Source organism: Carassius auratus, chromosome 4 (assembly GCF_003368295.1).
Source record: "Carassius auratus strain Wakin chromosome 4, ASM336829v1, whole genome shotgun sequence".
NCBI lineage: Eukaryota > Metazoa > Chordata > Actinopteri > Cypriniformes > Cyprinidae > Carassius > Carassius auratus.
In genome coordinates this window covers 12,278,903-12,293,649 of record NC_039246.1, presented here as the reverse complement: position 1 = coordinate 12,293,649, position 14,747 = coordinate 12,278,903, and the positions used below count along the sequence as shown (strand labels likewise).

The window sequence follows — 14,747 nt, the reverse complement described above, 5'->3', positions numbered from 1 at the left end:
ATTCTGGTTTTTTTTCTCCATTTTCTGCCTCTAGACTTTTTCTTCCTCCCTTCAGGAAACAAGCTTTCACTCACGACACAAAAGCTTTGGTTCTGTGGTTTAGAGCTTCAACTTATCTCAGAGTCGCCTATTGTGTTTGCATGACGGACTTTTCTGTTACTCATGGAAGCTGCGTTTCTAAAAGCCCTTGAAATGAAACAGGCACATTTCCATCAGAAATTATAGAAACTGTGACCTTTTAAAAAACAGCTCTTAAAAACACACACAGGTAGCAGAGATGAGAAAGACACTTTGAACCTGTAGCTTGCTTGGCTACGAGCGATGCATAATTCATAAAACACTTCAACTAAAGAGAAGCTACTCCTTGAAAAAATGAGCTGCATTGAAGCTATTTACAAGGGCAATATATTAGAAAAAAATGTAAATATCTGAAACAAAATACAAGGATGAAAATTAGGGTTGTGTTATGTATTAAGTATTCATAATACATTTACTGTTATTTAGCTGGTATTGAGCAACATTGTGAATTTCATTTTTTATTTTGCAATCAAGTTAATAAATTCCACTCAAGAATTTGACCGTGTTCTGGTATAAAAGTCAGTAGGTAAACTTCACTTAAGCTGGCAGGTTTGATTCATTTCTGTAAATTAGTTTAGAGGTTTCACTGCATAAAATCAAAACTCTGATTCAGTCCACTGTGTGACTAAATATCATTTCTAATGTACTAGTCAAATAACGGTTTAATTTAAATGATTTCAAATGATCTTCAGAGTAAATACATAAACACTGAGTAGATATATGTATATATACTGATACTGTAACATTGAAAGGATAAAATCTCAGTTATGATGACTACAACACATTGAAACACATAATGATAAAATAATACAGCAATTTAATAATAAAACAAACTAAAAACATGAATTTATTAATATTAAGTATTTACATTTCGCAATTCTGAAAACAGTTCTTTCTATTTAGAACTGTGAATTATATATTTAGCAATTTGTGAATATCTTTCAATTCTGACTTTAAATTCTGAAGTTTGAATTTCTTTTTAGTCATGCTAACTAGAAAGTGTCGTGGCTACAAGAACACAAACACATACATACCGCATTAGGTCATGTGACCTTCTTTTACAGTTTAATTCAGGGATGTGCAAACAAAACCTGCTTCAGTTCATCTCCCTATGAAAACTAAACAGTTCATTCCTGTCTCAGGACTGCAGGAATGGAAGTTTTCAAAGACGGGCTATTTTGAGGCTATGATCAATATAATCCCATCATCACATCTGAAGTGTTTACTAAAGAGATGTGTGTGCATGAGAAAGATGGTGAGGCAAAAATAGGGAGAAAAATGAGGAAAACGAATGCAGCGGATGATCCTTAAATTTGATTGGAAGAGCTTGGTGTGAGGTTGTTACCATTTAAAGACAAAAAGAAGGCATTCCAGACGCACACACTCATACAAACACACACTGAATGCATGCCTGCGTGCTGCTCTCATTCAGTTCTAGTGTTTCCATTGAGGAGAAAGCTCACGCACAGCAGCGTCTGACCCCGGTCCAGGATGCAACTGGTTGCAGACTCGTTTTATAGCTGCCACAGTGCCGTTTAAACAGCGTTACCATGGAAACTTGCCCGTAAAGACTGCCTTAAACACACATGCATGAAGAGAGGCATGTAGGAAACTCAACACTACTGAGATTCAAACCATGGTGACTTCATATGGTTTAGTTACGGTGTGTGAAGGAACTACAAGACGAGATATTTCCATCATGATCTTATTCATTTTGACTTTACAGTTACTACATTTATAAGTGAAATGAGTTTAGGACATGTCTTAAGCTTGTTTAATGGGTAATGCTTTACAATAAGGTTTCATTTTTTAAAACTGCATTAAGTAACATCGATTTATTTACAAAATATCTGACCACATAATATATGAGTTACCTTTCTAATTCAATATTTTCTAAACTGAATATTGTATCCAGCTGTGTGTTTATTTCACATACAGCATCACATACAGCCATGTTGGCTCAAGAATGTAGCAGTCGCTCTAATCACAGGGGAAAAGCAGGCGACTCTGGGGCAGTTCTGTCAGTATGAGATAAGAATAAGCTTCAAGTGCAGATACAGGGCGCACATAAATGAACCGACACATGCATCCCATGCAGTCACTCCTCAATAACTAAAATATACACATTTGTATATACAATATATGAACATCTACAATAGACAAAAATCATAAAGATCTCAATCAATCTTTCTTTCTAAACCCTTACCCACGTATCCCGGCGTTCCGCAGGCTGTGGACATGACATCTCCTGTCCCCTCCATCTTAGACAAACCGAAATCACTAATCATGATCTTTGAGCCATCTTGAGGGTTGAAATATAGCAGATTCTCTGGCTGAAGAGAGAAAAGGCACTCGTATTGAAATCAAACGGATCAAACCAGAGCTGAACTGTGAATGTGGGTGTGTTTCGTTCACCTTTAGATCTCTGTGTACGATTCCCATACTGTGGAGGTAGTTTACAGCATCTAGTACTTGTCTGATAAGCGTACTGGCATCTTTCTCCGTGTAGAAACCTTTCTCCACGATCCGGTCGAACAACTCGCCTCCAGACACACTGCAAATAGACAGAAAATGATAGAAAGACCACAACAAAGAGCAGAGAGACCACTAAAAAAACAAATTCCATATTAAAATATACATTTAAATGTTTAGTTACATATGAAAAATACTAGCAGAAATGTGTGTCCTAATATACAGCACAATTGCAGGGCTGTAATTGATGTGAACTCCCCTGTAGGGGGTGCTGCATGTCGACTCGGATCAGAGAAACCCATCACAGTGTAACTGATCTGAATACACGGGGGAAAAGACTTTATCTCGTCCTTGTAAGTGCAGAGACCAAGCCATCACACAATGGAGCCTCGGCAAAGAACTCAATGACGTTTGGCCTCTTGATCTCCTACGCCTGCATTAGCTAGTCATTTTTATGTAAATGAAAACTCTACTACATGCAATTAGGCAAATGTAAGCTCAAAGCTGGAGAGTGTAGACGTGCAGCTTTTCAGAGCACATTAATGCTGCTTATTAAAAGTCGGAGGATGGACTTGGCGTGGTCTGAGCAGGGGTTGTTTTCAAACTACTAAGACTATAGCACCCCCTTCTGGATGGAGATACACTCGCTTTTGTACATAGTCTTTATAGTGATTGACTTAAAAAAATGGATGCATTGCCCTTTGATGCATATAGGCACACAAAATATACATTATATAACTCTTTTTTTCGTGCAGCCTAATTTATCTTTTGATTTGATCTATATGTAGGCCGCAGTTGAAACAAACATTAATGTGCAAAATTGTCCATGAAAACCAGTTTCTGATGAAAATCAAGTTGATCTACCCATTAGAAATGGCTCCTTAAGGTAGCAAATGCACATTTGCACCTTTTCAAGTTTATACTGGATGAAGCAGCAGTTTTGGAGACCATTTTGACTGCACTCTTAAAAATAAAATTCTTTATTTGCATTGATGGTTATATAAAGAACATTTTCATATGACAAAACGTTTCTTTATAATGGAAACAGGTTCTTCGGACTGTTAAATGTTCCCCTTTTTTTCTCCTTCTTTTAAGAACTGTTCTCTAAAAGGTTCTTTGGGCAACCAAAAATGGTGGTTCTACAATATCATTGCAAAAAGGTTGCCTGTTGGAACCTTTATTTTTAAGAGTGCATGTAGGATTATTTCTTATTTTTACAAAGCACTCCTGCGGCCAGTCTTACAATTTACAATATATATTCCTTCAGTGCAAACTGCTTATTTCATTTCCAAGCCTTATTGACTCCTGCCAGTGAGAGTTATGATTATATGGACTTTTGCAGGGAAGGAAACCATAGAGACCTTTTGGACTTTAATTGAACACTCCTTCTTTACATCCTCATGATGCACCATTTCAGTTGTAGTCAATGGATTTACAGCGCTCTCTGCTGCAGTGTGTAGACACCCTTGGGCCGTCCCTTTCTCTCTGTCCTCATATAGTCCTCATATCTCTCGTTCCACTGCCGTAAATCGTGTCATACTGTGCAGCAGTGCCTCAGGATCTAACATGCATGAAGAACACAGTCCATATCTGATTGAATCACACTTGCACACACACTTATGTGAAGAGTGAATTATGAAAAGAGTTTCTAAACGGCATCTGTGAGATCATACAGAAAGCAGATTGGTACTGTTTAAATATTCATCTCAACACCATATGCCAAAATGTTCTTCATGTTTCTCTCAGTAACACACACATACACACACTCGGCACAACCTATTAACAGGGAAAAGAGGGGCAGGCTCCTGGCCAACTATCAAATTAACACTCTGGAATTCAAATTCTAATGCGGTTTCCAGGGGCGAGATGAGGACGGAAAATAAATGTTTGTTTCCTCTAATCCGCCTAACTTCCCTCTCGTCTCCGCATCATCAGCATTTAAAGTTGAAATGAAATCAGAATTGACCCTGTTTATGCTTGAATGCTGTTGTCTTCGTAATCTCTCATGAAAATGTAATAACAGGCTCCGTCCCTGAACTGAATTTCCTTTTGGCTGACGTCAGCAACCCCTCGCCTGCAACCACCTGTCATAGAAACCACTTTCCACGATCATGTCAATTCCCGATGGATAAAGTACTGTTGTCCATGCACTCACTTTTCTTATTTACATATATGGACACAATCATTTGAGTTTTCGAATACACAATCCACAGGGAAGCAACATCATAAATGACCTCTATGTGAAGATTATTCCAGGATCAATACAAGTCAAGTTAATCTATAGCATTATGTTGATCAGCACAAAAAACTATTTGAATTCATGCCTCTTTTACTTAATAAATAAATAATTAAAAGCTGAGTTACAGTTAAGCACTTACAATGGAAGTGTTAAAATACTCACAAGATGTAACTAATATGCACGTTAACAATGAACCATTTCTGTGTTAAGTTGTATCTAATTGTACAGTTCATATGACAATGTAACACCTAAAATGACTTTATTTAGCTCAAATAATATACAAATTTAAACAGAATAACTAATTTATAACTTGGAAATATACTTCTGTTTAAAAAAGTTTATATTCACCATGTCTTCATTTATTTCATCACAAACACAGCAAAAACAATATTAATCTCAAATATTATTTTTATAATTTAGAATAAATGTTTTCTTATTGTATATATTTTAAAATGCAATTTATTCCTAGGATGCAGTGTCACATGATCCTTTAGAAATCAGTCTAATATTCTGATTTGCTTCTCAAAAACCATATCTGATTGTCAGTGCTGAAAAAAGGTTGTGCTGCTTTTGCTTTTGTGCAGTTGTGCTATTTTTGTGGAAACTGATACTGAAAAGAACAGCATTTATTTGAAATGGGAATCTTTCACAACATTATTTAATGACACTTTTGATGCATGAATTAAAATATTAATTTTATTTATCCTTTTTTAATGCCATTTCACTAGCTAACATGCATTGCTCATAACAAAATTGAACATGCTCTGAAAACACATAAATACTTTTTTCAGTCTTTATTTATTTAATAGCAAGAAATTAAATGCATATGATACACACACTATATGCTCCCCTTACATTAAGTTAACTGTGTGTGTGTGTGTGCGTGTGTGTGTGTGTTATTGCAGTGCTGGACAGACATGGACATTCTGCTACCCATCACCGATGTTACGCAACGCTTCTACGTCAGCAATCATACAGCAGCACTCAGCCAACTCACCAGAATGCCACCCTCTCTCTTCCTCTCTATCCAGATCCACATTCTTCATCTTCCAGTTCACTGTGATCTGGGCCGTGGCCCACTGTGTCATCCTTTTTTCTTATCGCTTTACAGATTCATTTTTTGTGCATTCATGTGTCAGAACATTAAGCTCATCGAAACAGAGCTGAAGTGAAGGACGGTACACAAGTCACTTTAATACTTGAGCAAGAGGTCAGACTGTCAACTGCTGTTTAATCAAAGAGTAAAAACACAAAATACAGCGTTTTTAAGCGCAGAAATGTCTGAAGATTACATAAAGATGAGCAACAGAGCTGTCTGTCAAGGTTTCTTGTGGTAATTTAGTTTTACATTATCACTTTCCACCTTCTCTTTGACCCTTTCACTCAAACAGGCCTTTTTTGTTACTGTACTTTTAAGACTTCAGTATGTAAATGACCTCCGTTATGATGGGCTAACCTCTTCGCATTGGAAATGAGTTAGCGATGCCCCCGCTGGGATGCTGAATACTGATAAGGAGAAGATGATGTGGGTGGTATTAGTGTATATAAAAGTCATGGTTCCCTCAGTTCTGAAATGGCAGAAATTCATGGACCACAGATGCCATCAAAAGGGACAGTAAAGACATTTGATATTTCAAAAGATTTCTGTTTCAAATAAATGAAATACGTATTCAAAATGTCCATATAATGAACAGGAAGTCATGAGCACATTGTGCATTGTGGGTAACTGTGTAAGCGTCGAACATACTCACAGCTGCATTATTAGGTAGAGGTGATTGGAGCTTTCATAGATGTCCTCCAACGCCACTATGTTCTCATGTTTAATTCTGCAAAACAAAATGCATAAATATTATTTAAATGCATAGATATGTTTAATAACAATATTAATCTTTTCATCTAAATGGAAACATGGCATAAAAATTGTGTTTTTGTGAATATTCATGTATACTGTTTTCAAATGGTGTAAAACAGTTAAAAATTTGATAAATTGCAAAAAAGTACATTCAAATTTAATTAATTATTTATCATTATAAAGGGAGACCATTCTGTGTAAAATGGATAAAAATGTAAAAAATACATCTAACACACTCATAAGTTTTATTATATGTATGTATGTATATGTGTGTGTATATGTATCTATCTATCTATATATAGATATATATATATATATATATATATATATATATATATATATATATATATATATATATATATATATATATATATATATATATATATATATATATAATAAAACTTTGTGAAGGCAGGCTCAGCTATAATTGCAATTTAAAAAATATGCATTTAGCGTTTATTTTTATGCAAGTGTTTGCTGCAATCTGGCTCGATTTTAGGTAGTTAATTTAACAGCGTGGAACATTCTGGATCTTCTCATAAGCATGTGAATACTTCAGTGGTGCACATTTTCATAAACCCATGTAATGTACAATAAACACTGCCAAGTTTTATCCTATGAACTTGCATGCACTAGCAAGTATGTTTTTATCTTTGAAATTAACATTCACTACACATATATTTGTACATGCATTTCAGGTTGAGGTAATTAACATTTTAATTTAATTTACTTTTTTATGGACATACAGTATATTGACATGTGCCAAAACAAATGACTAAATGGCTTTTGAAGACTCTAAAGCATTTACATTTACAGCTAGTCTAATTGTCATCTAATGGATGCTATTAGGGTTCCTGCTTTAAAAAGTAGCGTTTTCATCTCTATCATATCAACTGGCAATATATTTTTTTTCTTCTCCCCTCCTTCCCTGCAGTGAACATCTCGCTCTTCTCTCGTCATGGTAACACAGTCACAGCGGCTGTGTGTATACACATTAGCGTTGCATTTTAAGTGAATTCTGATCAGTGAGTCCAACTGGCACATGATAACAGGCCAGGCAATGACGCAAGTGAGTGGACAATAACAAGACGCACGCGCGCACACTCGCTCATAATGGACATCAACGAGTACAGATAATACATTTGTACCCCCCCCCCACCTCAGTTTCCTATAATTAACTCTCTTTGTACATGCATATGTTCAGAAAAGGTTGATCCCTACAGGTAAGGGGCAATCATCTCAGAAACGCCCCTTTCATTGGTGCTCACCGCTGTCTGAGCCCGAATAAAACAGAAAAAGGTTTCAGTTCAGAGAAATGCAAAATAAAAGACTGCAGTAAAACGCCTCCAAGCAGCCAGCAGGTGTTCGTTTTTGTCAGAAATGCTCCTTGTATTGTAGTTTATTATATAAAAGAGTCAGTGAGGAATGGATAAATCTGAGAGTGATTCATTTAGTGGTTTCATCGAGTGGTTTCCTATCGATTCACGATTCAATGAACTGAGAGTCACCTCTGATGCAGCATATTAAAACGTTAGCTTTGGAAACAAATGAATAAACAAAGACATGCTCTGCTTTTTCTTCTCAAACGAAACCTGTAGGTCGATTTGCCCTTTGACGTATTGATTTTTCAAAACTGATTATGGAAAACCTGTCTGCTGGAGGATTACAAAGCCATTCAATGGCTTAATATCCCTCTTTGATGCGTTCGCTGCTTCTTCCCTCTGTCTGTTTCTCTCTCTCTCTCTCTCCTTCAGCAGTGAGTGGGCAGAAGCTGTAGCACGACTCATTCGCTGCCTCTGAAACCATCTTCTCTTTTGATTCAAGAGGAAAACGCACTTAGGAATGGGGTGAAAGCAGAACAAGGAACAAAAAAAAAAACACTCTCTTTTCCATTATTTCACAAAAACACACCGCTGAGTGCCAATAAAAAGAAATCATTTAGCAATAAAAAAGGTAGAATGACTAGCTATTTACTGCTGAAAGCTGCATCTCACTTTCTTTTGTGCCAGGTGCTTTTAAGTTATAAGTGATTCACTTCAGCATTCACATTATCTGATGTGGAGTGAGACTCATTCTCATTAAAGAAAATACACAAGTTCAGCCAAAAATGAAAATGTTTGGACAATTTGGACAAACTATATTCCTAGTCTAAATTGCCTCTCCAAGACCGAAATTGACAGCAAACGGAGGTTTACATATGAAGATGTACTATATATACTGTAAGTGCTACTCAAGTGGATAAAACACACTCTAAAAATTCAGCTAATTGCAATTAATGTAATTTTTTTTTTTTTTTTTACAATTTTCTTTCAATTGTTTATTAACATGCAATTAAGTGTCTGAAAACATTACATTGAGTTTGCACATAAATATATTCTAAAGTATATTAAGGTCTCTTAATAAAAGTATGCTCAAGTGAACTTCTTTTTTCACAGTGTTGTGAAAAAATAGTAAAATTGTATGAAACATTATATGAAAATTATCTGTTTTGATTCTGTTCTTGTATCTCCTAAGAAATTTTAGGAGACATTTATGAGACAAACCTAATATTTAAACAAATCAAGTAATAACAGCTATCACTTCCATGTAAATCTTATTTTTTGTCCTGACCTATAACATGTGATGTGTCGTGGGTAGCCCCGCCCACCATGAAATCTCATTGGTCCATAATCTTAATATTTCTTGACTGACTGAGACTTTTGCCTTATGCAGCATTTTCACTTTTAGTGTGGACTAAAACATTTATGACTGGAAACTTCACGTCACGCCTGATGAGAACCCACTTATATCTCTTGAGCTAAGAAAGAGCAGCCTTTGAGCAATAAAATTTCCCTCTGGGTTAGCAAGTCCCGTGTCTGGATAAATCGAATTGACTTAAGTATTTAAACATAACATTAGTCAGTTAGGCAGCATGACTCTGAGGCATGCTGGGAGAGTGCGCTAGCGATTCTCTGCGGGTATTGCGAAGATTAAACTCTAACCTATGAGGGTATCTCATTATCTCACTTGTAGATGTGAAGGAAATATCTTCCACATATGCAGGCAAGACAAACAGACAATTAAGAAACGAACACACTGTTGTTCGTTGGCTCATGTGTGAACTTACTCTATCTAATTACAGGCCTATGGCATCACCCAGATGTCAGACAAGCTGTCAATCATTTGGTTGCTATTATACGAGATGAGGGAGACCAAGACTTGAAGGACAAAATTGTGTCCGATCTAGAGGGTACATTCGCTGTGACAACAGAAGCCCATGTCAGAACCAGAGGCAGCCTTTCCTGATGAGTCTCAGGGGAAACATCCGTCACACACCATATGTCACACACACCGAACACACCTGCTTTCATTTGCACCGGCAGTGGGAAAATACCTGAGAAATGTGTTAAGCTTGTTGCTTGTATGTGAGAGGTTGTTTTGCTTTGCTTTCTTTGAGCTAGAGTGGGCAAATTACCAGTGATAAAATTCAGAAATAAAGAGAAGATTAAACGTAGAGACATCTAACATTCAGACATACTCTCTAATGTATTTGTAATATGAGCTTTTCATAGGCCATGCATTAATTTAACTTCATTAAAAAAATTATTTTGGATTGCATTTAAAAAGAGCATGTCAAGATAAACTGAAGTGACTTTAACATAACATTCAAAACTTATATTTATAACATTTTTTTTTTTAATTATTGGACTTCAGTTTTTAATTTATGTAAATATAACCAATTTAAATATCTAATAAAGGTAAAGCTGATGTTGTGTCCATGTCAAGTCAGCGAGGAACACTTCATGAATATCAATTAGGTCAAGGGACTGAAAAGCGTAAAACTGCCTGGCAATGTCAACACGAGCTAATTAATATTCATGAGGGAGTCTTTGGCCTCCTACATATGTAACACTACATTCTACTTTTTTTTTTTTTGTGATGGCACGGCTACATTTTCAGAATCATTACTCCAGTTCATTCTAATATGCTGATTTGATGCTCAAAATTTTTTTATTTTTATTATCAACGTTTAAAACCATTGTCCTGCTTAATATTTTTTGTGGAAATATTTTTTTTATGATTTCTGCATAGAAACATTATAAATGTATTCACTGTCACTTTTGAATAATTTAATGCATCCTAGCTGAAAAAAATTATTAATATGTAATATATATATTTTTTTTTAAACAGCTGATGCAAAACCTTTGAAAGGCAGTGTGTGATTGGACTAAAATTGGATGAATTATGCTTAAAATTATGATTATTATTTTATAAAAATTATTTGTACATATTATTGAATTTGATCCCAAAATTATATCAAAATATTAATCATTTTAATGCATCCTTGTTGAATAAAAGTATTAATTTCTTTAAAAATAAAAATCTTACAGACCCCAAACTTTTGTAAAGCAGTGTTATTGCACTAAAATCGGAGTTTTTATTGAATTTTTTTAACATTCTTTTACATAAAATGGGATTTATTCCAAAAAGATTTAATCTACTCATCGCTGTGCAGACTATCTTTTGATACTAATAGGAAGCAAACGGTATATAGTGTGGGTTCAGTATGCAGTAAGCATGCACTTATTTTCCATTCCAAGCCTCTGTCCACACTCACGGACACGGTTCACGGAGAGAGAACATCTGAGGGAGCTTCCCTGCTGTAACTGGACGAGGGCACCGCAGTTACCAAGGTAACTGGAGGTCAAACCTCAAGCAAACAAGCTCCTATCAATTGGCAAACTGAGAGAATGAGTGTGGAAGAGAGGGGTGATGCTGTTGCCATGGGTACAGGTGTGGTACGGGAAATGGAACTCACTTGCGTAGAACGGCAATCTCATTCTCGATGCTGGTCTCCTTCCCCTTCAGCGCTTTTTTAGGGATGCACTTCACAGCAAACATCTTTCCCGTGGACCTCTCCTCTGCCAGGACCACCTCTGAGAACGCACCCCTTTAAAAGAGAGCAGGAGAAAAGAGGGTTTATGGCTTCATTTATGATAGAAGAGTTGCGAAATACTGATGGTGTTAGATGGATGCTACAGGTTAATGCATGCAGCTGAACGTAATCAATGATTCAGCCAAAAAATTAAATATTAGTGTTGTCAAACATTGATATCATGTTTTTGGATCATGTAAATATGATGGTAGTCTTTTTCTATGAATATAGTAATCATTATGTACCATACTGCATACTGCAGTAATTTTATAAAAATGCATATAAATTAAACTGATCCAAGACTTCTGGGCCACAGTGTTTTTATAGTGAAGTCAAGTCACATTAATTAATTTACCATTTCATACAATGCAGATTTTTTATGTTATGCTGTAAAGCAGCACTGAAAAACTATAGCATCATTATTTAAAGTCAGCTCATTGTTGGTACAGTTCAATAACTGTGTAAAATTACTCATGAAACCAGTTCAGTTTAGCTATAAGCATTTCTCCAGAAGACAATAATGTTATTATTCTGTGTTAAATTCAGTTAATTAATGTGTTGATGTTGTAAAATTCATCAATTATGAAACAAATTAAATTCAGCTATTCTGATTCCTTCCTAACTGACATTTTACAACATTAGCATGTTATAACTGAATTGAATCAACAATGAACAATCGCCCTGAGTGTTGCAAAATTCATCAATTGTGAAACAAATTTGATTGCGATATAAACATCTGTACAGAAGACAACATTATCATTATTCAGTGAGTCAGTTCAATATTGATTCAGTTCAGTTCAGATTCAGTGGTTATTTGTTCAGAACTGATAAATTATGCAACATCGACGTGTGATTGAACTTAACTGAATCAACATTGAACCGATTCATTGAATGTTGCAAAAACCATTAGTTATGAAAAAAATTAGATTCAGCAATAAAGTAGTTCTACAGAAGACAATAATCGATATTCAGCTTTTGAATGTAGCTCACTGTCCGGTCAGTCTCTGAAGCACTGAGTGTGATTAAGTAGTTTACAGGCATCAGCATCTACACACGGGTGCTAAAAGCCTTCTGTTGTCCTCTCTGCTCTCATACACTATTCAACAATGACCCTACAAACACACATATATTTACAAACTAGATTTGTATTTCCCGAAGGAAACACCAGTGCTCGCAAGGCATCAGCAGAGTGGTGTTAAAGTTTTCTTTAAGTTCGCTAAAGTTATTGCCAATGCCCTTGAGCAAGGATCAGAACCTCAGCTTACTCCAGAAAGCCTAAACCTGGAACAAGTGTACTGGATAATATTACTACTTGCATAATTATTGTATATTTTTTATTTCAACTGAAGTGCACTGTAATGAGTCAGTTGAATCAGTTTATTCAACAACCATCTTGGTAACCGTTATTACCGCTATGTCTTAGGTAATGTACAAGTAAAGCTCTATATTTGTACGAGGAAAAATCCTGAAACTGTTTGTCTAGCATTTTCTTCAATAGTTTTTTATTCAGCAATAAAATCTGACAACGAGATCATAAATGTTGCTTCTTTAGCTCAAATATCATTAAAAATTTATTTTTCAGTCTGGTCCAGTACTGTTTTGTATCAGGGAAAAAAATACACATTTCCATATATTACAACATGTCAATGTACATGTAATATATTACAAATATTACAACATGGCCACAGTAAAAAAAAAAAAAAACCTGCCTTGTTAACATGAAAGTGGTACTGAATTTTATTGGCTGTGATTTCTCCCATTCATTAATCTACGAGTGGTCCTCTTTTTTCCCTTAGTCTCTGATAGAGCTCACACAGCTAACACACCTGGAGCTTATATACTGCTGCTTACTGAAAATGAGATCAGTATAAGGTTACTGACCTTTACTTTTTCATTTAAACTAAAACATATCCACCACATCTCAGAGTTCAGTTGAATTAAGTAATGATTCGCAATGTGTGTGTGTGTGTGTGTGTGTGTAGAGATGGGTGGCCTGAGATTTGAGAACACCCATTTGCTGATGAGGTCCCTGAGAAAATCCCCATCTCATCTGCCATCTGTCAGCACACGTAAAAGCTTTTAAAACACTGAGCAAAGAATTAGGGAATATTTGCTTAGGCAATCTCACATTGTTGCTATGCTGCTGCTGCTGTATACACCAAACACACTCTTCAGCATGACTGGACATGTGGCCACAGAGGCTTCATGTTAGCAAGTCACACAAAATACCGTATTTTCCGGACTATCAGTCACACTTTTTTTCATAGTTTGGCTGGTCCTGCGACTTATAGTCAGGTGCGACTTATTTATCAAAATTAATTTGACATGAACCAAGAGAAATGAACCAAGAGAAAACATTACTGTCTACAGCGCTACAGTATAATCCTGTTCTGATGTTACAGAGACTGATGAACACAGTCTTGTTCTCATCCACTGATGAAACCCTACTCACTGGAAAGCATAATTCAGTAAGTATATAAATTAAAATTAATCTTAACTACACACACTCTTTACATTGATGTTAGGATCATCACTGATTTATGCTGTTTTTTTTATTACAATATGAATTTCCAGGTATTTCCAGTTGCTATTTTGTCAGTTGCAAAGTACTTAATAGCAAATAACTTTTGAAGCAGTTGTGTGCACTGATTTTGTAGCAGTTTCCAGTTGTTTTTTTAACATCTGAAGAATGTTGTCTTGAGAATGGGTGCCACACTTTAGAGAAATACCCATACAAATTATTATCTTTATGTATTTATTTTTTTATTTTTTATTTCTACATGGATAAGAGCACAAAGCTTCAGACAAAACCACATTAACATTTTCATAAAGTAGTAGCAAAAGGGAATTTCTTAAGACGTTTCTATAATAATGTCAGGAAAATAAACTTCAGCAGCTTCATTTCAGTAACTGTAGATGAGGACTTTAAATTTGGGAATCAAAAATGAGTGTAAAACAGTGGAACTCTAAAATATACCCCAGGGATAAAGTAATACATATTATAAAATTAAACTTGTTGTAAATATGTTGGTATGCTATGTTATGTGATATGTTTCTAGATTTTCAAATTGTAAAATTTTCATTTTCAACTGTAATATGAATTCCCAGTTATGAGTGTAATATACTTATTTGAATATATAAATACACACACGTTTAAATTTAAATACTTACATGTGTATTTATACATATTT

At 35.3% G+C, this 14,747-nt stretch overlaps 1 protein-coding gene across 1 annotated transcript in view; it reads right to left on the bottom strand.

Annotated features, from left to right (window-relative positions):
• camk1da (calcium/calmodulin-dependent protein kinase 1Da) overlaps nucleotides 1-14,747 on the bottom strand; it is a 56,526-nt gene that overhangs the window by 8,011 nt on the left and 33,768 nt on the right. The window contains exons 2-5 of the mRNA XM_026226925.1: nucleotides 11,440-11,571; nucleotides 6,541-6,615; nucleotides 2,494-2,632; nucleotides 2,285-2,411 (exon numbers count right to left, since the gene is read on the bottom strand). Coding sequence (XP_026082710.1) covers nucleotides 2,285-2,411; nucleotides 2,494-2,632; nucleotides 6,541-6,615; nucleotides 11,440-11,571 — 473 coding nt within the window. The remainder of the gene's footprint in view (nucleotides 1-2,284; nucleotides 2,412-2,493; nucleotides 2,633-6,540; nucleotides 6,616-11,439; nucleotides 11,572-14,747) is intronic.